Genomic DNA, 26,879 nt, shown 5'->3' with positions numbered 1-26,879 from the left:
TGGAAACTGCCCCCTGAAGCATCTGTGATCTCTTGGGAGAGGCAGAATGTGTGCAACACTTGGGGGTCTGGGCTGAGAACCAAGGGGAAAGTGCAATGGTGAAATGGTGAAAATGGGGGAAATGATTTGGCTTGAGATGCTCTTTGCAGCTGCTGCTTTGGAGAACCTGTATGTATATATATATATATATATATATATATATATATATATATATATATATATATATATATATATATATATATATATATATTAGGGCTGGTAATTTAATGTGTTAATTAGATTAATTAATTATGAGAGAATATAATGTGTTAATATTTTTAACGCATTTAACGCGCCCCTCCCCTCCCCACACCTGTACCAATGACTACACATCTTGCAATAACCTGTAGATGAGAGTTAGTCAAGCATGATGCCAAACGATCTGCCTGGCTTTCTGAAGGGCAAATTTAAATTCAAATGGAGCCACTGATAAAAACCTAAGTCCTTTGCGTTCTCTGCAAATAGGAATTTGCATACCATCTAAGTAGTTCTAGCATGAAATACCACCTGAACTCAAAACATATTGCGAGCTCTGCAGTTAGCACAGCCCCGGATGCTGCAGGCAAGCTCCGCCAAACCACGCTGACTGAAAATCGCCGCAAATTAAGTAAGTCGTCCGCAGAAACACCAACGAATGCAATATCTAAATGGATTGCAATGGACTGTAGGCCTGTTAATATTGTGGAAGACAAGGGGTTAATGGATGCTTTTCGAATTGCGATGTTACGGCCATTGTAGCCTAAGTGAATCTTCCTCAAACACAATCATCTTAAATGTCAATTTGGGGGAAATTCTCAACTAATATTTATCTGCAATTAAATGCGATTAATTAGATGAATTAATTGGCACATCATGTAGTTAATTAGATAAAAATTTTTAATCGCTTACCAGCCCTAATAATATATATATATATATATATATATATATATATATATATATATATATATATATATATATATATATATATATATATAAAAACCTGCAACAGCCTAACATGATTGAACCCATCTGGATCTGGAGCTCCTGAATGCTTGTCATCACTTTGGCCTTCATGACATTTTTAAAATAATGCTTATATAACAACAACTGCTGCTTTTGCTGCTGCTCCCTATATAATCAAGTTTATTGTCAATGTCTACAAAAAGAACTTTAAGGATCAATATATATATATATATATATATATATATATATATATATATATATATATATATATATATATATATATATTTATATATATATAAATTGATCAAAAGAAAGTTTAGAATTTTCACTGCTTAACGTCTTAAAAAGCATTCATGTGGACACGCATGCATGCAGCTAAGCTAATATCCTTGTTTCTGGAACTGAGAGCACACAAAGTGGAAGTTTTTGTCTACCAATAGACTTTCAGCATAAAATGGAGGATGCCATGGCTACAGCAGTATCTGGGGCCCCCCCCCCCCCCCCCCCCCCCAAAAAAAAAAAAAAAAAAAAAAAAAAAAAAAAAAAAAAGGTGTCTTTTTTATGTTTTTTGTTTTTTGCCCTTAAAAACTAACATCCTAAAAAAGTGTCTGGATCTGTCTCTGTCAGCTGGCATGTGCTAAACATACTGAGTGTTATTGGACAGTGACAGGATCTGTTTTGCACAGCACTGATCAAAACAGAGATCGCTTTGCCACAGTGTGCGGATTTGATTTATCCTAAAAGATAATAAAATGACTGGAAGGGATCCCTTCAGGAGCAGGCCCTTAAAAAGTGCTGAGCATACCTGTATACGCCATATAAAATGATATCAAACTCTATATCATGAAATTACATTTGAGTAAAGCCAAATGAAAAAAAATTACCCCAGTGAGGTCTCACACAATGTGCAGTTGACTATAGAATTGGCTTTATCTAGAGTCACATATTTCCAGACTAAGTACATACAGCTGACATAATTTCTTTCTTCTTCACTTTTTTTTCTTTTCCAGCCACATAGATCAACATCCCCACTGCAGCAAATAGTGAATGAATTAAACAACTAGTCCATGCAACCACTAACTAAATACGAACTAAATATTACTACTAAAGCCATCGCCACCACCACCACCACCACAACAACAACAACAACAATAATAATAATAATAATTAAAAAAACAGTAATAATAATAATAATAATAATAATAATAATAATAATAATAATAATAATAATAAACCAACAAACAGCAAAAATATTAAACCATAAATTGCCAATAAATAAAATCTAAAAAAAAATTATTGCCAATAAATAAAATCTATCTATAATTATTCATCACAAACAGCATTTAAATGCTAGTGTTAGCTTTCTAAACTGAGAAGCAATGATAATGATTTAAAGATAAAGAAGCTGTTTTCCTCAAAAGAATTTCTCTACATATTATAATAATTTGTGTTCTGGCAAACTTATTGTTTGTTTACTCATTCTGAAAAAGTAGTGGACCGAATTTACTCCATTAAAACGAAATTTCCAGTGAACACACTGCTAAATCCCCAGAATGACATCTAATAAAGGGTATGGCGATAAACCAGGGAAGTGTGATAAATCTGACAAAGTTATACTGTTAACATTATGCTATACCAGTGCAGATAATGAGATACCAAAAAGGAAAAAGGGTGGGCCATTTTTAGTGAAGGTTCAGTGATGAATAGGAGCACTGTACTGTAGAGATTAGCATAAAATTCCTGGGTTATCTCCCACAGTGTTCATTTATTTTTGCAAGAGTTTGTGTGTGGTTTTATGTGGAACAAGAAGAGTTACAAGCTTTTGCTTATCAATGTAAATAAAACATTTGTCATGCCACAAATAAAGTAATTAAGGATATGCTGTTACAAAGAAAATTATCAATGTTAGGGTGGAGTGATTCATCCCTGTGTTAATTGTTTTCCAGTAGCAGCACAACAAATGGTTTAGCTTTTCTAAGACCAAAGCTATTTACCAACAATTATATTCCTTAAAATGATTATGAATGGCATCATGTTATGTTATTATTACCATTACAGTAGTTGTAGTTTATTAGAGACAAAAATGCAGCCTGTCATGCTGTAAATCCCAGAGGCTTCATGTCAATGTTGGAATTCTTGTTTAACTACAGTACACATTCCAGAATCCAGCATGGTCTACAAACATGGCTGTCAAAAACAACATCCTCCAGACACTCTCACGTTCACATGCACCAGACTACTACATACTGTTTGTTCATCGCCTGACCCTTGTCTGTTTCCTGAAGGTCTCTGTCTCATTTACTGCAGTAATAAAGACCTGGATACTCTCCCTTTAAAATGTACTGTCTGTTTGACACAAATGTCTGACATTGGAGACTCGTACTATATATATATATAGTACGATATATATATATATATATATATATATATATATATATATATATATATATATATATATATATATATATATATGTATATATGGACATTTCTATTATATTAACTGAAAGAATATGTCACACGTGCTTATGCACTGATGATGTCAAATAATTGAAATGTCATATTTTCCTACATGTTCTCTCAAATAAATCGTTTGACATTTTGTTATGAAAAGAATGAGATGCCTCTCAGTGACTTCATGCACGTGTTAGAAAGAAACACACACAAAGTTCCTCGGCAATCTTTTCTCCAAGTAATCCTGTGGGCTTATTTCTGTCTGTCGGTCTGTCTGTCTGTATGCCTTTACAATCTGCTCTATCGTGCGTTCCCAGCAGCCTTAATCAATTTTGATTCCTCACTTTACTGAGCGGAGACTTGATCTTGTGCACGCTTCTACAGACAGATTGGATAACAGACAACTCTGCTCATACACCACTGGTAATGATGAGATATCCACTTGCACAAAAAAAAAAAAAAAATCGTGCATTTTTCATGCTTAAAACTTTGGGTCACGTATACGTCTGACTCTAAAATGGAGGAGGATCCACTTTCAAAGATTCAAGTCGAAATCAAATAGTGGGTCATTTCTTCAGCTTAAACAAGGTTACTCCCTGGATAGTTTGTGGTCAGCCCATTTAAATTAATCAAATTTAAAATCTGATTAAAATCTACACATACATATTATAATGAAGCTCTTTTTCCAGTAATGAATAGAATCCACTTTAATTAATTTAAATAAAATCATCCACTGCCATGATCCCTCGATCAGCCTGAACTTTCTGTGAAAACTGGGCTCGTGTGTGTTACCATAGGAACAGACCAGAAATGTGTGATTAAACCTGAGGACTGAAAAACAAGTCCATGTCGATTCGTCAATCACAGATACTGTCCAAGTCATATTTACAGCAATGCTTCTTTCCAGTGCAGTACAAAGCCAGAGGTTTAGTGTTAGCAAATGGTTACGAGTTCAACTCTTATAACTGCCAGGCAGCTGTTGTTGAACCCTTAAGCAAAACCTTTAACTCATCACTGCTGTAGATTTGCTGTGAATTGGCTGACCTTTAGCTCTGTTTCCATCTGAGCTGTAATATTAAAAATTCAAGAACTTGGTCTTTGGTCTTGCCCAAAGTGCATCAACATATCAGCCTTCCACACTCCATGAAACCCAAAATTTGTGTAGCAAGGTACATTCCTGCATGTTGTTCCAACTGATAAGTATACCACATATTCCAAGACATTTCAAGGCATTTACATTTAGCAGACACCTTTATTCAGAGTGACATTTTTATTTATTTATTTTTTTTTACTATACATCTAAGCAATTGGGAGTTAAGGGCCTTGATCAGTAGTGGTAGCTTGGTGGACCTGGGATTTGAAATCACAGCCATTCGTTTGGTAGACCAACACCTTAAGCACTGGGCTACCACGTCCCCACAATGTCAAAACCCTGAAACAGCTACTGAGAATATTGTAGCTGTAAACATGTCTCAATGGCTGATGACTCGTTTGTGGTAATGGATCGTTTTGTAATTTGGACGCAGTTTGTATTGATGATGGATATTGATGACGTATTTGAGTCTAATGGAAGCTTCTACACATTGCTCACTACAGACATATATGAGTAATCCCTGCTATGGGATACACTGAAGGAAATATAAGAGAAAAAAGAAAAAGGTTAAATCATTCATTCAATGCTGGTTATTATAGTAAACACAAAGTACCCACAGTACCCTGGTCAGGGTTGGGATTGACCTTAAGCCTTTCTAATGGAATACACCCTGGATGGGACAGCAATCAATTACATGGAACCATGCACAGATCTTTACTTACTTATTTATGCCGTGAAAAAAATCAGAACATAGAAGAAACACACAGACAACAATCGTGGGGAGTTTTTGGTGGTAGCAAGCTCAACAGCGCCAACAATTGTTGGGAGAAAAACCCAGAATAGTAAGAAAAAGCAAGGCTGGTGCTGAGTAAAAATTACACAATGATTTTCTGTGTATTTTTGCTTTGAACAAAAGGATTACAATTTGCTTGTTTAACATAATTACACTCATTTACATTGGCAGAAGTCCTGAGAGATCCAGAGAGACTTACAAAATGCCTTTAAATTCTCTGGCAAAAAATATATCCTTATACTAATTCTGTGGGTCAAAGACTAATAATACCATAAGCTCATTTGAGGAGGTATTTTTTGTATCTTAGTGCTAATTTCAGTACTTCAGTAAGAGGTAGGTCTTAGGTCTTTAGAGGTCATTTGAAGACAGCCAGTGTGTTAGAGAGGCCAGCTGAAGACAACCATCTGATCGGACATCTACACACAGTTCAGCACATCTGTGGTGCCAGAACAGAGAAGAGCCTTGATGCATGCCTTCCTTGTATGCTGAGAGACGGTTGGTCCAGTCGAACAGTGCTGGAGGATCTGAGTGAGCATGGTGCAGTGCGTAGTGTGATAAGTGCTTTTAAGTAAGTGGGTGCTGGTCCATTTTTGGCTTTGAAGGCAAGCATCAGTGTTTGAAATCTGGTGCGGGCAGAGATTGGAAGCCAGTGGAGGAAGTATACCAAAGGGGTGGCGTGGGAGAACTTGAGAAAGGTTGAAAGCAATTCACACAGCTGCATTGCGGATCAGTTGCACAGGTCAAAGCAGAGAGTTGCAGTAGTCTTGAAATGACTAAATCGGACTGAACAAGCATCTCACTGGCCTATGTGGAAAGAAATGGAAGAATCCTTCCAATGTTGTAAAGGAGGAATCGACATGATTGAAGGTCTCGGCAACTGAGACCTTGTGATATAAGCCTACGCTCAATCTTAATAGTTTCTCCCTTAATAGAGTGGGATGTGGTCATAGGTTCGAATCCCAGGTCCACCAAGCTGCCCCCTGAACAAGGCCCTTAACTCTCAATTGCTCAGTTGTATAAATTGAAATAAAAATGTAAGTCACTCTTCATAAAGGATAATAGTTTCTAGAATAGTGTCAAGCTGTTGATAAACATTAGATATTAGATCTTAAATTTAACATCATGACCAGACAACACTGCATTAGACAACAATTCACTAATAATAATTTAAGCAGTAAAATTATTAACAACTTATTAGTTCTCGTATTTTTCTTATAATGTAGGCGTCATCTGTTTCTTCTGAATAGTCACTGCTTTTTAAAATGTGAAGAAACAGAGATTATATAACACTTTATTACTCACAATTAATCACTATAATCATTATTAAAATAATTACATTAATAAAAAGATCATAACTCTTATATACCATCAATACACTGCCTCTGTCCAGAAATCATACATAACTTCATTATGCAGGTGTTAACTGTATATTGTGCTTTTACAATACTAATTCCAAATTATTTGTAGTTATTTGATGTCAGGTAAAAGTTTATAGTCAGGCAAATTAAAATACACTAGGGAAATAAAGCTTGACAGATTTAGGGTATTAAATAAGATATAAAAAAAAAGTCTTGGAAAATGTTCTGTAAACAGGATTTGTTCAGTTTTTTTTATTAGTCTACTATCTGTAATAAATCAGTTTACATAAACAAACACTCTTGTCCCTGAATGTCAACAGATACTAAGAAAGCTCTGCTTAACACATTAAGCAGAGTACATTAGGCAAAACAATCACCACTCTCCATGTGATTCATTTATTGCACAAATACAGTAAATACTACTGTAAATTAGCGGTTTTACAGTTTGTAATTTTAAACCCAAAAAGGTGCTAGAACTGATTTTTTAAATAACTGCACATGGTATAGTGGCCTGAGTTCAGAGCGAGTTTGATCATGCATGGAGGCATATTCTTTATAACTTATTCTGAAAGGGTCATTACCTTGGCTGATAAATTTATCAAGGTGAACTTCAGTCATTCCTATTATTAACAATCTTTAAAAATAACCAAGATTTATGCATGCAGCCCTTAAGAAACCATGCTGGTCATTATCCTTGGCCTGTAACCATTAATCTGACTGACAACAGAAAAGAAGGCAAATTTATACTGACAAAAAGCATATAAAAATGAAATATTGCAGGGTGTGGTATAAATCATGGCTGTGTGTGATGGAAAAAGATGGTCATGTGCTTAAGGTCCTTGTATTTATGCTCAAAACAAAACAATGAGCAAACAGTTGTAGCATGACAGCCGCATTTGCCCAAATTATTCTTAAAGGCCACATGCAAGGCAAAAAAAAAGCTGTGTGACAAGTTACTACAACATGATGAGCAGCAAGCTGAATTCTATTAGGTACATTTCCATGCAGGGATAATCTAGTCACAGTCTCTTATTTAGATCCACTTTCTCTGGCTGGGGAATTCCATAGCTCTTTATCTCGCTCGCTGCTGTTACATCGCTTACTGAAGTAAAGACTTTATAAACTAGTGAAATTTCTGGGCAGGAGGCAACTGGGTTTTATTGATAAGCATTACAAGTATTGCTTTAATTTGGACATTGCTAATTTGGACATTGGGCATTGCTTTAAAGTGCAGTTGTATGCAGCATACATACAACTGTATGCAGTTTTTGCACTAATGATAGACAGCAAGAAAGAAGCAGAAATGGAAAATATTCATGGAAGAAAAATATCTATTCCATCCAGCAATATGTGAGAATACCTCTCAGCATTGTGACTGTAAACTAGACTGTAGGATATTGGCACCTAAACTTCTGTCCAAAAAAAAGGAATGGCAGGTGATTAAAAATAATTGTCAGCAAGTTTGGAAAATCTCATTCTATGACTGGTCCCAGGTGAAGCATTTTAGAAGATGGATTTCATGTTGCTTGCAGTAAATAACTTTGTTTGATGCACAGATTGGATGACATTGTGCATGATGGATCCATAATTTGAGCACAGCAGCATATGCGAACACAGAAGCAAATTCAGCATCTCTCAAATAATGTCTCTAAGCAAAGAACAATTGTGCGAAGAGGAGAATCAAAGCCTCTCTCAGCTCGGACATGAATGCAATAGCAGACACCAGGGATCCTCCAGCTCTGTAAATAGCCGCCTCACTCCACCTCAGTGCTGCATACTGGATGTCCTTACACAGAATTCTTTGAAACTGTCACTTGCAAATAGAAAGATTTCATTATTTTTGCACCCTTCTTGAAAATAAAACTGGACCAACAAAACTGGAGCCTTTAAAAAAAAGCTATGATTGTCTCCACAGCAATTCATACCGAGCAAGACATCCAAACGCCATGAAATTGTTACACATGGTGCCTTAAGGGCAGTCTCAACAATTACTATTCAGACAAAACATCTCCTGGTTGAGTCAATTATATGTCTTTCACAAAACAGAAAAGGAAAACATTGCAACAGAGCTATCTTTGAATCCAGTACTAGAGCTAAGAGCAAAGCAAAGAATGCTTATGAGCACTACAGTGACCTCTGGAACATGCAGTGCTATCTATTTCCTTCTAAGTACACTAGATTGCTATTCAACTGAAACGAGATTAACGGACAGATGTCGACAAAGTGATGTTGCTAGAGGACATCTGTAATGATTAAGACTGATTTGGGAAAAGCAATCTGTCAGGAGCTTGGACAGTCCCTTGCTAGACCACTAGAGGGGGGCTGGCAGGTGTTTCTTCATTGCCCACCTTATTGTTTCTATGTTCACGGTGTGACTCCGTTTCCAGTCCGATGTTCTCGCTTTCTTTCCTGTTCATTGTTTACTTTGACAGGACACATGACTACAACATGGAGGTCAGGGTGGCTTATAAGTTTGCTTATTTGCATCACAACTGTGGGTTCAATTTCCTGTGATTTGGAGGATTCCTCTAGGTACATTCTGGTTTCACTGATTATTGGCAGACAGGTCCCTAAATTTTCCATAATGTGTGAAGATTTTTACCAACATGTTAGTTCACAATGGATATACAGTATACCTGGGTTCATTCTACTGCTCATTTTACAGAAGAAGAAATACAGTGTGATCTTTTCTACTGTAGGTGCAAACCAATGAAATAGATCTTTATAGATCTCATATTTATTTGCTTGAGAAAGTTGCTATGATCTCACAACCCCATTTTGGGGCTTTAGTAAACAACGACTAGAGAAAGAGCAGTTTTACACTGCTATCATTTCCAACACTCTGAAATACCATTTAATAGTTTTATTTCTTTCTTATTCTGGGATCTTCAATATTGCCATGTATTAAAGGAGGATTAAGGCACTATAGAGATTACAGAAGCTTGAATAAGATCTTCTTACTTATGAGTGAGCTTTCTGATATCTTGACAGTTTCATTACAACACAGCTACAGTAATCACAGTAAGTGGTTCAGGATCATGTTCATTTTGTTAATTAGTCGCAGACTGCGTATTAAAACTGTAGTGCTAATAGTGAAAAAATCTTATTAAAATCTTATCTAAAATGGATGAATTGATTTATTTACTAACATTTAATATATATGGTTAAATTTTTTTTTAAATATTGCTTAAGCTGTAGTAATGCCTATAATCCTTCTCAACTTAATGTGACAAACACTACATGAACACAATTAGCAACATTTTTCCATTCTACATATATGTACAAGAGAAAATATCTGTATATGTCAAGCAGCTTATATTACTGTTGGTATTTACATTAACATAACATTAACATAAAATCAATAAAGCCATGCTAACTGAAGGTGAGGAAGCACTATGTGCTGTGACATTTTTCAAAACAAAGTGAATATCTCAACTTGATTGTGCGTCAACCTGCATGGCATTTTATTCTGTTCATCCTTCCCTCTTACAATAGCTTTGCTCTTTAAAAACAATGCCACTGATTAGCATATAGTTTCTAAGTACCGCAGGGTCGTAAAGTCTGAGACCACACTGAAAACCAGGGATTTTCTGTTTTTTTGAAATGGAAAATAAACAGACTGCTTCAGAGTTTTTAAAAAATTGTATAAAACAAAGTAAATATCTCGTATTTAGCATTTAAGATTCTGCATTATTTCTCATTCACTATTTAAAGGTAAGCAAATGTGTGACATTGATACTGTTAGTAGATTTGTCCCAAAGGTCAGATCTCTTCAACTGAAGCATGTGCTTATACACTGGATTTGATGGATACACTGATGGAATTTATGTAAAATAGATCATTTTTACTGGATCAGTGGACAACACGGTTACACTAACTTGAATGCAAGCTCAAGTTGTAATAATGTAATTTGTGATTAATCTTTTGTGTTAAATTAGTAAAGAATAGGAGAATTCTATTCTGAAGAAACAGCCTGCTGTGAACCTTGACTGAGCTGTAATGTTTACACTGTAAAATCTCATTTTTATTTTTTGTCAGATAATCTACTATCATGTTAAGTAACCTTTTCATCTATTGCATTGTAGAGTAAATTCTGATCTGTTAGCCATTACAAATAAATCAGAATCCGAATTTTTTTTTAGATATATAAATTTTTATTTATCCCCAGGGGGAAAGTGGGTGAATATAATTAATGGTCTAAATAAAATTAAAATCACTTGTTTCATTAACATGGAAATGGATTTCCAAACAACATTTCATACTACCTGTGCCAAATGTCTGCCATCAGTGCTGGATCCTATTTGGAGTAAAGGATTTTTTTTTACATTTTGCATTGCTTGTAATCGATTGCAATGTGCCACAAATACATCCTTAAATTGTTTGAACTTTTCCAAAAGTCACTTCTATTCACACATCTTTTTCAATATATAGCTCTAAAATTTTGGCTAACTGCTTTGGCTGAAAATTTAACGATCGTTTCCATGTGTGGGTCATCATTAGCTAAAATTAACTAGCTTGCTAATGTTACTTAGGTACTTTGAAATTTTTTTCAAAGATATACTTACTGAGCTAAATCTTTTCTTCTCAACTATTACTCAAATTGGCTGGTTCTAATGTACATGTAGCTACATGAGCTAGTTAATTGATAATCGATTGTTATTAACTGGTGTCTAATAATATAATTTACCTGAAAGAAACCTTTGTTTATTTAGTTTCACACACAATTTCTTTTATTTTTTTATTTGTTTACTAAAATGGCTTATCCTATTGTGTGCTGATAAACTAATGTTAGCATCAAACCAAAGTTAATCCAACTATACCGTCTAATACACTACCATATTAACACTAATCTAACATATTAGATTGTGAAAAGCACCGATAGCTTCAGTCAGCAGCAAGCAGGAACTGGAAAAATCCCCAAAGATCTGGTGTCTGGGAACATTTTGTCTTCCAAATAATTAACACTGAAGGTTAGCAAATGAGCTGCAATGAAAACATTGCAGGATATTAGTACAATACACCTAATGCACATCCACAGTACACTCTTCAACTGTTAGGTATATACTGCTAAATGTTTGAATTAATCATATAATCGCTCTCTGTTAATTAATGTTTATAATGTTATTTATAATTTATTATGTTAACTACTTTTCTGTGTCAAAATTATATTGAATTGATTGTTGGCCTTATCATAAAGACCTATAAAAACACTGTGAGAGAGGCAGTTACACACATCTACATATGACTGCTTATCATAATTTACTCCATGTCAGTATGTGTCAATAAATGTTAGGGCATTGTTAGGGGACAAAGATGAATGGCAGTATGCAGAGCACAGTGTGTGTGTGTCTGTGTGTGTGTGTCAGCTGCCTTTCTTTACCATTATTGCTGCTCTGATTATTCAACATGCCATCCTCCTCTCTCTCACACCCACCCCCAGCTCTCTCACCCATCCATTTAGGACAATTTAACATGACCTCACCATTCATTCCTGGCTGCCCTCAGGTGAGTGCTGCTATTGCTGCCTTAGCACAGTTCTTACTTTTAAAATGAGATTTTGGCACAGAGGCAGTCTTGTACCCAAGCTGCTAAGTTTTAATAAATATTGCATGAATGCTTCGTTTACGTGGAAGCAGGCTCGTTGCATAATGTCAACTTCTATTTCTCAAAGTGCAGCTTTCTGCTTTGCACCTGTGACGAGGCTGTTCATCTCCATCTACGTCTCCATTTGGAAAAGGTTTATTCATTCTGATCTGATCAAGTGTGGCCATCATGCCAGAGTACACAATGCTTCTGCTTAGAAAACAAATCCCATGCTTTTTCAATGGGGAATAAGAAACTGCACATGAATACAGCTTACTGTAATAACAGACTATATTAACGTTGTTGAAATAAAGGCCCACTTGGGAACAGATGAACAAGGTCTGTGTCATTTAATGCTAAACAATGAAATGAAATGCTTTTGTCGTTACTGATATTTAACTTCTGAAGTATTTTTATCCCTGCAATCCAATAGTGGTGACATTTCCATACCATTTTCTGTTTACATAGAGTGCTTTTACTGTTCACTGACAGAGTGTGAGAAAAAATTGTGAATGCAAGGTAGGCACAAGACACCACTATGATATGAGATTGCTACCTATCCAGATATATTGAAAAAATGAAGTGAAAACACAAAGAAATTGCCACAGACCATCCTGTTTGGTGTGAAGGTTTGCCATCGACAGGACTGACACATGTAAGCCACTTTAAAAGCAGGTCCCTCTGTTTATTTATGTTACCTCAATTTGTGTTTCATGTCTTTCATGGAATATATTTTGTAATATTTAAAAAAAAAAGGAGGAACCTGTAAACTTGCACAATTATTATTATTATTATTATTATTATTATTATTATTATTATTATTATTATTATTATTATTATTATTATTATTATTCGGTGATATACAGATAGGATTCTAAAGCCATTGCCTCAAAAAGTATTGGAAAGACAACGCCATTCAAATTAAATGCTGACCATACAATTTCAGCTTTTATTTTCTAATATATACATCTAGATGTGTTAAGCAAGAGAATGGGACTACTTCGATGGCAGACCACACCATTTTTAGGCAAATAACACTTAATATTTGAATATCCCTTCCTTGAAATAACGGCATCAATCCAAACCCACTGGCACCACCAAACTGTTGCATTCTTTTTTGTGAAGCTTTTCCAGGTTTTTATCACAGTTTCTTTCAGCTGTTGTTTGTTTTAGGGGATTATCTTCTTTCAGTCCCCTCTTCAGGAGGTGTTATGCTGCTCAATTGGGTTAAGGTCTAGTGATTGACTTGGCCAGTCTTAAATCTTCTACTATTTTCCCCTGCTGATTCTTTGCTGTGTTTATAGCTTTTTTTTTTTTAGGTTATTGTCTTGATATGATAAATTCCCTCCCATCTAAAATTAGAGCTAGTTTAAAGAATTAACAAGAAACTGTCAGTCACATGTTCCATCAATTGAAAAATGTGCTTTTAAATAACAAGTGCCATGTTTTAATTGTATTTTTTAACACATCCAGATGTAAATATCACAAAATGAAATCTGAAATTCTTATCTATTGCCTCACATTGTTTTTTTTTCATTTTTTTATTTTTTTTTATTATATACCCAAATGTCTTCAGTATATAGCAAAAAACAAGAGAAGACCTTGCTGTTACAACATTTTTGGAAAGGACTGTATATGCTGTAGTAGAATATCAATCCTCTCCTGGCTTTCACTGCTTTTCAAAGGGCTCTATTTCTATCCTACCAGCTCGTTTTGTTCCCCATGCACTTCTCAGTTTGCCACAAGATAGTATGGGTTGCAGACTTAAAAAATTGCCTTTGTAGGACAGATTGTAAGCCTTAGCAACATGGAGGCATAATGTATTATAATGGGTGTATTAAATAATGCATTTGCCTCTATATGGTAAAAGACAGACTGCTAAAAATAAAAGTGGTCACAAATGGAGACACATTACACAGACGTGCAGTTCCTCATAACAACCCACCAAAAAAGGTTTCCTATTTTGCAAGAGGCTATACATCTCCAAAACGCAGCAGCCGAGCATTATTGTTAGGACATTGGGGGTCACTTCCAACTGAAAAAAGCATTGGCAAAAGATTTGTCTTGCATGAGATCTAATCTCGTCATAGGGGCCATAGTGGAAGCGGAGAAGAAGAAATGACACAAACAATCTGTGTACCTTTGTGGCACATGTGTAAATGTGAAAAAGCTACAGGCGGCAGAGAAGTAACTTGGCTGCACCACAATCCCCCTATTCATCAAAGATAGTGTGCGCTGTGCCAGTGGACACCTGTAGCCATAATTTAATAGCAGTGCTGGGACTAGTGTCATGACAAAAGTGGCAGGATTTATTCTCTGTCTGAAGAGATAGAACAAAAATGCAAAGCTTGGGACAGAAATATACTCAAAGCAACAAAAAAGATCAAATTTGTACAGTAGGTCAAATCCTGGTGTATGGTCAGTAATAATGGCTGCAAAAAATAAATAAATAAATAAAATGAAAAAAGCTTGCTTAATAATGTCAATATACATCTCAGGCCTGTGTCTTTGTAGAAAATCTAAGCAAACTGTATATAAGCAAGAAAATCTAAGCAAACTATAAAAGCTAAACACAGAAATATGATGAGAATATTGGGGAAACCTATGAGCAGGGCTGGGAACTGTTGAATGAACATTTTGCATTATTTAATGTTAACTGGTTCCAATAAAGTGCCTGCCTTGCTCCCAGTACTGGGCAAAAAAAGAAATGCTCCATTTAGGCTTCCATTAACACAACCATAAGTACCCTAACCTCCAATTACTGTAGGTCTTGTTTTTTGGAGTTTAGGATACTTTAGTTTGGTCTTCTGCTTTAGCAAAAGCACTAAAATATTGGCAAAAGCACTAAAATAACAAACCGAGTAGAAAACAATTATGCAGAGTGAAGACTTACCATGAACTCTCTGACTCACCTTGAAGATACACAGTGCATGGATCAGTGTCTTGCATTGTGCCTGAAAGAATTTCCTACAAAACTGCTGTATCTCACCTGCGGGGCAGAGGCACTTGGCTGAGCCATCTGGTCTGGATCGGCAGGTGGAGTTGTTCAGGCAGGGGTTGTTCTTCACGTCACAGGGGTTGTAGGGCAGCGTGCAGAGGGAGCCGGTGAAGAAGGGCGGGCAGGTGCAGGAGAACTTGCTAGGGTCATCTGATTCTACACACACGGCCCCATTAAAGCAAGGACCCGAGATACAACCTTTTACATCCTCTCCACAGTCAGGACCAGTCCAGCCAGGAGGACATGTGCACCTGAGAGAAAGCACCTGACATTAGGTAAAGATCTGATAACAGCTTACTTAATACTGAGACTGGTTTAAAAAGATGCCAGTAAATTAGGCTGAATTTTAAACAATTAAATCCTGGATTATGATTCGTTGTAGAATTGACGGAGAAGAATCAAGGTAGTGGCTGCAGGAACAGTGAGAATCAGTAAGTACTTCTAAATCACAGACACAGTGCTATTAAGTATTAAAGTAGGACGGTTTGTAAAAACATCTTAAAGACTAGCAATGTACATTTCATAATTACTCCTACACTTCAGCTAGCAAACTTCTATAAACTAAAAAAAAAAATCTAAAAAAGTCTTACAGTTTATGATATGCAGTAGGCACCACACACACACACACACACACACACACACACACACACACACACACACACACAAACACAAACACACTTCTTCAATTTAAAACAAAGCTTCTCGTTCATTTTAAATGATTTTATCAGCAGGAACTTCAGTGAAAAGTAGAATCTTTGAAATGTTTATATGAATTTCAGAGTTTTATTTCTTTATTCTCTGTTTCTTTTTATTCTCTTAACAATTAACAGTGTGAGCTGGAGCTTGGATCAAACTCCACAAGTTAACATGTAAAACATTGTTATCCAATTTAGATAAATTCTTTCAGCGTATCCGCTGAACAAGTGCTTCGATGCAAGGGATAACACTCGCAAGTAAATGACATGCTTAATATCACAAATTTGCTTACCTTTAACTAGTGACCTAAAAGTTATGAATAGTCAATATTCCTGTTTTACATTCACTCATTCTCCACACCACTCGGTCATGGGGAACCAGGGCACAGAGGGCAGAGAACGCCATGGACAGGAAGATATTTATAGTTTTATAGTTTCAGACTTTTCAGCCCAACTGATCAAGCATCTAGGATGCCATGTGCTGGACAAACAAGTCTGTCCATGGAGGCCCCACCTCACAACATACAGGACTTAAAAGATCTGCTGTTAACATTCTAGTGCCAGACAACACAAGATAACCCAGCACACCTTCAGGGGAGTCAATGTGGAGTCCATGCCTTGAGGGGTCTGAACTGTTGGCGGCAGAAGCAGATGTCCATAATATTAGGTAGCTGTTTTTCATTTATTGACTTGTGTGTGTGTGTGTGTGTGTGTGTGTGTGTGTGTGTGTGTGTGTGTGTGTGTAGTTGTCTAGAGTACAACTGATCATCATTATTGTGTGTTTGTTATTTTAAAAGAACAATGAATCTTTTACAAGTAAAAAAAAAAAAAAGATTTTATAACGTTCGCCTACTTGTGAGATCCGAACATATACTGTAAGTGCAGATGATAGTGGACACCAGAATAAAAGTTAACTACAGTTACTGTTGCCAATTAAAAAAGCAGGCAGTACAAATGAGCGTAGAAGATAATTAGCATAAAAGCAGTCTAGTGAAAATAATTTAATTACATTTCCTTTCAAGTCATTAATAAGTACATAGACAAGAGATAATGAGTTTGGGTCCAGAATTAATACTGGCATTAGATTAGTGAGTGAAAATTTTCATATACCTAAAAAAACAAAAAAAAATATAAAACAAACAAACAAACAAAAAAAACTATGTATTTTTATTCTGAATTAATATTCATGAAGTGACATCTTGATAATATGATTTATACACTCTGAAAATTTTGATTATTTTATATAAACACTATTATTATCTATATTAATTTTGAATTTGTCATTTTTTTGGTCCTTGACTGGTCACATGAACTATAATACTTAAAATGAGGTTGTCAAATAGAAATATAAGCAAAGCTGGGTTATATATATATTATAAGATAATTATAAGATACATTTCAGGTGTGAATTTATTTATTTTATGCCATTTGCAGATCAATTTCCTTTAAATTTCAGTTTAAATGCTTCAAATGAATTCACACTTAAAATGAGTAAATATTTGTATATTTTGTATTACTTAGACTTATTATAGATAAACTTGCCTATAAACAACATCCTTGCTAAGATTTGTGTTTGTTGCTGTAGTTGTGTGACCTCACTAATTTAGTTTTTTCTAATTTTGTGAGCTTTCACATATAGTTCCTTTCTGCTGGAAGGTGTGTTATAGCTTGGCTCGCTAAATTAACCAGGATCTCAAACGTTGTCAATATTTGAATGAGCCATGACAAACCTAAGTCCCTGTTCTATATATGGTTATTCTTCTTGCAAAGAGACCATGTGAGCTGAGTCATATGCCTGGAGCTAAAATTAATACAGACCATTGACTGGCTAAAAGCAATCATTACAGAATCATCCTTTGCCTTTTGGTTTGATTGCCATTAAATGCCGGATTTTTTTGGTTTTTCACAGAATTTTTTTTTCACAGAAGGGCTGGGCCATTTTGTTTGGAGAGGTGCACTGCCGATACAACATCCTTGCAGATTGTAGTTCATTTCATTTGGTATATAATAAAAACTTACACATTCACAGTTTTATTTCAAGTAGTATTTTAATATTGCTGTCTATCACTAGTCACCGCTTAAAAATGGCACTGGTAGTGTGATGTAATTTAAAACAATCCAATATACTAATTTTAGAATTATTACTGAACTGTACTATGTCATGCTGTTTGGTGACGAAGCAAAATGAAGCCCTGAGTAACAGTAGATTTTTATGTATTACTCACTTATAACAGATCTCATACTTACTGTGCAATGGCACGCTCTCACTGAACATCATTAACACTTGAAATTCATTGTTATTTAAGAATTCAGCAGTGCTATGTTATTCATTCTGTTTTTTTTAAATGGATGGCAATCAGGTTTCTACTTCCTGTCCCTGCCAAAAGTGACTACAACATAAGGAGGATCTCTAATCAGTTCAGAGAACAAACAAGTTAAATGCACCACTGGACTATTGAGTAATAAAATCCAAAAAGCTGAAAGTAGGGCAGTGTGAAGTGGAAGCATTGGTTAGGATTATATTTACTAGAAATGTGTGTGTGTGTGTGTGTGTGTGTGTGTGTGTGTGTGTGTGTGTGTGTGTGTGTGTGTGTGTGTGTGAGTGAGAGAGAGAGAGAGAGAGAGAGAGAGAGAGAGAGAGTAATTGAGAGAAATAGAAAGAAATAGAGAGAAAGAGAGAGAAAGAGAGAGAGACAGATAGACAGACAGACTGCTATGTGAGTACTCCACTTGGTGGCAGTGAGCTTACAGCTCTAGCTCTAAGCCATCTTCACATCTTCACTTCCTCCCACTACCCCACACTTTTCCTTTTCTCTTCTTTTTCTTGCATTGTGTGTATATGTGTGCTCCAACAGCAGCTTTCTCAACTGAGACATAGATCCAAACCCCGCTCTGCTGAATGTCACTGATTGATTCATTTGTTTTACCTTCCATCTGCCATTCATTATCTGAGCCATTTGCAATTGCTAATTTCAGAATGGAGCTGTTCCTGCTTACTGTAGCAAGGCAGTCGTTGATGGTTGCCAGGTCTCATGTTGTTATATTCCACTCTTTTCACTACTCCTTTTTATTGGACATAGATGAACTTACCTGTAGGCGTTGAACAGGTCAGTACAGGTGCTATTATTTTTGCACGGGTTTGATGCACACTCATTTGTCTCCCTCTCGCAAAACATGCCCTCCCAACCCAGGTCACAGACGCACTGGTAACTCTGAAGCATAAAAAAGAAGCACAAAGGGAGAATAAAATCAAGAGGAAATAGAGTGCAAACCAGAGCTACACATATTTCACCCAAACATCGCCTTGACCTACATAAATGCAGCTAGGCTGCCAAGCACTTACAAGAAGAGTAAATAGTGTTTGACTTTTATATGAAGCACAGAAATGAATTGAACAAGACAAGCCCTAAATTTCTCAGTATGTGTACTATTTACAAGACCAAATACAAATTGTTTGGACTTCAAGAAGTAGAATGATCTGCAGTATGAAGGAAAGGGGATTCTATAGGAAGCCAGTGGGAGTGCAGAGCCCACAGAAAGATTATTTAATATATTTGGGATAAATGTCATGCTGCTTAAATCCACCTACTGGCAGAAAACACCAGTTCTTACTTGAAATGCAACCTCTGGTATGCAATAGCTTCCTTCAACCACTCATCATCAAGCATCAGATATTCAGCATAGCAACCAGTGTGACCATCAGTAACTATTATCACAGAATCAGTGCTGAAATGTCTCCTGGTTCCATCTTATTTCTATTTTGACAAAAGCAAACTCCAATAGCTCATTCAGTCTGCAGGGAAGATTAGTGACTTACTGTAGAACTGCCACCCTTACTAAGCTTTATGCCAGCAGAACCTAAAAGATGGTAATTAAAATTGTAACCTACCTCTCTTACAGGCATACTGCAAAAAGAGACAGACAGTACAGACAGTGCTGTAATTACATTTACATTTACAGCATGTGGCAGATGCCCTTATCCAGTGCGACATACGAAAGTGCTATTAAATCTCTATCATTGAATACATTAACTCTAGTTCACTAGGTTATAGACTTAAGATACTTAGAAACTGCTAGTTCAAGTATTTCATGAAAAAAGTAGGTCTTCATCCGTTATTTGAAAATAGCCAGTGCCAGAACAGAAAAGAGTCTTTTTGTATACTTACCTCTTACCCTGAGAGATGGCTGGACCAGTCGAACAGTGCTGGTAGCCATGAGGGTGCAAGGTGAGGTGCGAGGAGTGATAGGGGCTTTAACATAAGAGCTGGTCCACTTTTGGCTTTGTAGGCAAGCATCAGTGTTTTGAATCTGATGCTTGCAGCTACCGGAAGCCAGTGGAGTGATCGCAGCAGCAGGGTGGTATGTGAGAACATAGGCAGGTTGAAAACAATTTGTTTTCAAAAAGCTGCATTTTGGATCATTTTCAGAGGATGAACTGACGGTGATCAGCAGTTCGGTTAGGCTTCAACTGGTGAGCCATTATTCACAATTATATGTCTGCCACCTTTACCAAGAGAGTGAGAATACATGTAGAATAGGAGAGAAACAAGTACTGAGCCCTGTGGGACACCAGTGGAGAGTCTGCATGGAGCAGATGTCACTCCTCACCATGTTACCTGATATGAGCAACTTTCCAGGTACTGTAGGAAGCAAACCATTCCCATGCTGATCTGCAAATCCCAAGACTCTTGAGAGTCTTGTTTTTGACCATATCAAACGCTGCTAAAAGGTCGGGTAGGATGAGGACAGATGACAGCTTGGCTGATCTAGCAGCAAGTAGTTTCTCAGAAACATTCAAAAGGGCTGTCTCTGTCAAATGTGCTACTTTAAAGCCAGACTTGTTTGGATCTTGGAGGTTGTTCTGTAAGAGATAGACAGTGCATTCAAGAATTTTTGAAAGAAAAGAGAGCAGTGATACTGGTCTGTAGTTACTGATGTCTGATCTGGTACATGATACATGTTAGGAACCCATTGATGATCATGGTAATGAAGGGCAGAAGGTATTGCAAGATGGTCTGGAACATAGTGGAAGGAAGTGGATCCACTGGGATCGCAAGACTGGATGAGTTGTAAAATATTTTCTGCTGCTACGGTTGAGAAATGCGACAACAAAGGAGTTGGGGAACCCTGACTGTGAGATGTAGGTGCAGTCGAGGCAGAAGTGAAGGTCCTGCAGATTTTACCAATCTAAAAAGAAGCAGTCAGGGAGGATGAAGCAGGTGGAGCCAGGGGGGTTGAGTAGAGAAGAGAAGATGTTGTGGAGCTTACAAGTTTCCTTGCAGTCTTGGCAGAAGTCACATTCAAAGAGAACCTTGCCAGGAGTGTATAGTAAGATTATTTTAACTTTCTATATTACTATACTCAAAGGTAGTATATTAATACTTTAAATTAATACCATAATTCAAGAAAAGTATGCAATTATTATGTTGCATTGATAAAGCCAACATTCTATTTTGCTATTTATGCTTATTATTACTGGTGCATGCCCAGCAAAGCATCACTACTGTTCCCATCCTGCCCTCTGCCCTTAGTGTCTGATCAGGAGTAGTGTGCATTTATCACCAGAAATGTCTAGGAAATGGTATTATTCCAGCCTCACAGACAATAATGTGAACATTTTATACATGGCCAAGCAGCATTTTATACTTATTATTATTCAGAGACCCAAAATGTATAACCCCTACTCCTCCTAGAGCTTTCAAACTACATGCACCAGACTCACCACACACCTTCATCTTGTTCTGACATTGACTGTACTGTGACTCTTCTACCTGACTGGAATTACAAATTTCTTATTTCAGAAGCTCAAAGAGGCCAAAATACCATTGACTACCACTGAAAGTTGTTGAACGTTTGTAAATAACCTGTTCATGCAACATTCACCAAATTCAACCCTTTAGGCTATTCTGTCTTAAAAGGCTGTTCTGAAGTGATCAGAATTAGAGGGTTTTTATGAATGATTCAAATCTCCCACAGACTCACACTGCTGAAATGTTTAGAGTCTGGCTTAAAATGTTCAACATATTAAACACCAAAAACTGAAATCTTGCAGACACACACCTGTGTGCACAAGGCCTGAAGCCTCTTTTCTCAGTTTAGCTGTAATGGAGAGACTCACGTCATCTATTTCTCTATCAATGCCACACACATTCTCCACCCATCTTTCAGTCAGAAGTACTCACTTTTTCTCTCGACTGCTTGTGTCACTCTCTCACTCTTTTTACTTGTATCACTCTATTTGAATCAGTCTCTCACTCTTTCTACTTGTATCACTCTATTTGAATCAGTCTCTCACTCTTTCTACTTGTATCACTCTATTTGAATCAGTCTCTCACTCTTTCTACTTGTATCACTCTATTTGAATCAGTCTCTCACTCTTTCTACTTGTATCACTCTATTTGAATCACTCTCTCACTCTTTCTATTTGTATCACTTTATTTGAATCACTCTCTCACTCTTTCTACTTGTATCACTCTCTCTCTCTCTCTCTCTCTCTCTCTCTCTCTCTCTCTCTCTCTCTCTCTCTCTCTCTCCCTCCCCCTCCCTCCCTTTTTAATTTGTTAAAGGAGTGTCAATATTTTGACCTAATCTTTCTTTAGTTGATTAGTTGAATACTGTTTTTACTATGTTTGTTATTTTGACTTTATATGTAATTTAGATACATTTAGAAAAATTTAGATGTAATTATTTGAACCTATTTTAATTTTAGTATAGTCATTATTTCTACCTAACACCTCACATTTTGTTTTAACTTAGTTTAAGATGCCATTATTTTCTATTAATATACCATTATTTCAAGATACATAATTATGTAAATTTTAATATATTTTTATTTTGAACAAATAACATTATGAATTTTTTATTTAATCTCATTACTATCTAATTAACATCATTTAATATCTCATATTATTATTATCTTAGAATAATATATAAATAATTTTTTTTGTTCCTGTTTGCTTATTTTGCTTAAAGCAAAAGAATAGAAATTGCCTTTTATTCCTCTCAAACTTTACCTTTGTGACAAGATATTTTGAAATTTAAGAAAGCTGATGAATTTGAGTTTTCATTCATACAAAGAAACATTTCCATTTCAAAATATACTCTCTCTCTCATTTTATACCGCTTATCCGAACTTCTTGGGTCACGGGGAGCCTGTGCCTATCTCAGGCGTCATCGGGCATCGAGGCAGGATACACCCTGGGCGGAGTTCAAAATAAACTGTTTTTTTTTTTCTTGAAAAAAATACTTTGCAGGTTGCCTTGAAGAAGAAAGATAAGTACAACTGGGAGGTCATCATAGACCTGAAAATGGTGGCATTCCTAGTCTCCAAGGGGGTTTTATCAAGTTTTCCTGATATAGTATCTTTGTATTCAGTACAACAGGGACAACAAGGAGCGATACCTAGAACAGGATGGACAACAGTGGGCCAAGTTCAGCTGAATGTCAAGTGGGAGGCATTGCTGAACAGCCAGAAGGTGCTGACACCACCATAGCACATCAAATTTGGCCTTATGAAACTATTTGTCACAGCTCTAGATAAGGAGTCAGCAGCCTCCACATACCTTCTGGATTTTTCCCAAGCTGTCTGAGGCAAAATTCAAATCCACTGTCTTTGTTGGACCTCAGATAAAGATGATCTTGAAGTGCAAGGAAATCCCCAAGAATCTCACTAAAAAGAAGGAAACGAATTGGAACAGCTTTGTAGCAGTGGTCCAGGGATTCCACTGCAATCACAAAGCCAAAAACTATGTGGAGCTAATCAAAATGCTAGTGAAGATCTATGGCACAATGGGCTGCTGGATGTCTTCCAAAGTCCTAATCCTTGATACTCATCATGGTAAATTCAAACAGATCATGGTAGTGTACTCAAAGGAGCAAGGTGAGTCCTTCCACAAAGATACACTGGACTATAAACTCAACATACTGTAATGAGAACATGCTGAGAGACTACATTTGGGAGCTCCTTTGTGAAAGTGACTTATCCATCTTATCTAAGTTCATTTTTAAATCTTCATTTATGTGATTTAATATAAATTTTTCAAGGTCATGTAAACAAAAAGATGCACATTTACCTTCTTTTTTCAATAAAAATAGGCAAAAGGTCAAATAAATGCCAGAGTTCTGGACACAAAAGCAAAGGTTGAAGGAATTAATAGACATTTTCTGTAGTTTTGTTGCATAGAGGAGATCAAAAATGTTACTGCATTTACAGCATTTAATGAACTAGGAGTGTTGCTAACATAATTTGAGTACTGTTGGGCTTAATCATAATGGAGGAGGTGTAATTCCGACTTGCACCAGTAAATTTGACGCCTGTGGGACACTCCCTTCCTCCGAACCAGCAGCAATACAATACAATCGAAATTTGGCTATGGCAACAACCCCCAGTAAGTAAGGAGTAGTGTTTTTAAACTCAAATACATAAACAAATACTCACATACAACAAAGAATTATATATTACAACTCAATAATACACTAAACATTCATGCAATTACCCAATAAATAAAATCATATGTCAACACCACAGTGCATGAAGTCATTCAGATACAGGTCTATAGCTTTCCCTATTATTTATATCCATCATCAGATCTCAGTGACTTTGACTATGGCATGTTTGTTTGAATTTTCATTTAAAAAATCTGATCTTCTTGGATCTGGACACTGTTGAGCACGAAAATTCGTTCTCAACACTGTCCAGTGAGAAGCAGTTCTGTGAGTGGAAACCCCTTAATTAAGCGAAGACTGGCCAGACAAGCTTGAGCTGACTGTGAAACTATGTTAACTCAAATATTTATGCTTTACAATGATACTGAACAGAAAAGCATCACAGTGTACGCAACACATCAAAACAAATGGGCAACTACAACTGAAGACAAAAAAACAGTTTCCATTCCTTTCAGCCAAAAACAGAAATCTGAGGCTACAGTGGTCACAATTTGACCAAAACAAGACAGGTAACGATTGACAAAATGCTTTCTGTCTTATAAACTCTGCTCAATTTCTGATGTAATATACAGATGGTTGGGTCGGTCAACAACATAAATTCATAGACTCAGCTTTCCTTGTGTCAACATTCCAGCCTGTGGTTCTGTAATGGTCATGGGGAATGTTTCCTTAGAGCTCACTGGGCAGCTTAATTCCAATTGAGCACCGAAGTAAATTCCACAGCCTATCAGCACATTGGTGACAATGTTTATTCCCTCATAGCCAAACTTAGAATGGCTACTTATAATGACATGGACCAGAATCTCAAACAGTACGCTTTGAAAGCAGTGGATTAGCAAGGCCAATTATTTTGGTTTTGCTATACAAAACCTTTGTTTATTTTTTTTTACATGTGGGTCTTAAGAATAAAAAGATAAAATTAGATCATTATTTTCATTTGCTGAAAAAATAAAGATTTTTTTCCCCAAGCTGTCTGAGGCAAAATTCAAATCCCCTGTCTTTGCTGGTCCACAGATAAAGATGATCTTGGAGTGCAAGGAAATCCCCAAGAATCTCACTAAAAAGAAGGAAACGAATGGGAACAGCTTTGTAGCAGTGGTCCAGGGCTTCCACTGCAATCACAAAGCCAAAAACTATGTGGAGCTAATCGAAATGCTGGTGAAGATCTATGGCACAATGGGCTGCTGGATGTCTTCCAAAGTCCTAATCCTTGATATCATGGTAAATTCAAAGAGATCATGGTAGTGTACTCAAAGGAGCAAGGTGAGTCCTTCCACAAAAATACTCTTGACTTTGAACTCAATATAATGAGAATCTCATTAGACATTTGGAAGCTATATATATATATATATATATATTTTAGATCAGTTCTAAAATAAGACACTTTTTTATTTGCTGATATTTATAACTATATGTGTTAAACAACCCCAGGAGGTCCATCAGCAATATGCCGTGCATTCATTGCTGCGGCTCGGGTTCGATTCCCAGGCAGGGCGCTAACCCAGCCACTACAGTGCTAACTCTCAAGCCCATTAGATTTTGTGCCAAATCTAATATGCAGACCATGTGATCTGTATCTGGCGAACACAAACAGGGAGTAGCCAAAGGAATTAAAACTTTTTTTTTTTTTTTTAGAAAATGGCACCTTTTGCTTGAACCCATCCAACTGTCAAGTGATCAAAATATTGGGACTGTGACTGACAGGACTTGTTGCCCAGATGTGCCTTGTTTGATTGTCCATTTAAACAATTAATAGATCTGAATGTCTTCACTTGGTTTTAGCTCTTGGTTCATCTGTGAATACAGCATTTCTTAGTGGACAACACTATGTGGATTGACTTACATTTATCTCATTTAAACTGAGCATTTGAGACTTAAGGGCCTTGATAAAGGGCCCAGCAGAGGCACTTTTAACTTACAACCTACTAATCAGTAGGCCAACATTTTAACCATTGTGCTACCACTTCCCCATTGCTGTTGCCAACACCCATTACACATGCATTGGGCATAACAAACACCAACAGCAGTTGAGAAACATTGTGAGAGCTGTGAAGAAAAAGCATCAGCAACAACCTCCATTGGGCAATGATGAAGGTATCACAATCCAGCATTAAGAATCAGTTTTAAAGTCCAGATTTGAATTCACAAAGAAATACGGAGATGAGCCACAAAAGTACTGGAACCAAGATTTATCTCTACCAAAGTGATAGAAAAGCACAGTGTGAAGAAAGTAAGCATCTGTTCATGGAGGTAATGTCATGGCTCATAGAACATGCTCACTAATATTTCTTGATGAGGAGCAGAATCAATGCAGGACTAAGTCTACAGAAATATTCTATATGCTAATTTACAGAAAAATGCATCCAATATAATTGGGAGAACATTCATTATACAGCAAGACAACGACCCTAAAATACACTGCCAACACAACAAAGGACTTCATCAGGGAGAAAAAGAGGAGGGTTTTAAACTGGCCAAGTCA

At 36.4% G+C, this 26,879-nt stretch overlaps 1 protein-coding gene across 1 annotated transcript in view; it reads right to left on the bottom strand.

Moving 5' to 3' along the window:
* Positions 1-26,879, bottom strand: part of eys (eyes shut homolog) — a 243,598-nt gene that overhangs the window by 124,062 nt on the left and 92,657 nt on the right. Inside the window, 2 exon segments of the mRNA XM_047816667.1 lie at positions 15,249-15,508; positions 19,043-19,164. Of these exon segments, the coding sequence (XP_047672623.1) occupies positions 15,249-15,508; positions 19,043-19,164 (382 nt within the window).

The sequence above is a fragment of the Tachysurus fulvidraco genome, chromosome 7 (genome assembly GCF_022655615.1).
Source record: "Tachysurus fulvidraco isolate hzauxx_2018 chromosome 7, HZAU_PFXX_2.0, whole genome shotgun sequence".
In the NCBI taxonomy this organism is placed as follows: domain Eukaryota; kingdom Metazoa; phylum Chordata; class Actinopteri; order Siluriformes; family Bagridae; genus Tachysurus; species Tachysurus fulvidraco.
The sequence above is the reverse complement of the archived record's forward strand: the minus strand, read 5'-3'. Positions and strand labels throughout refer to the sequence as shown.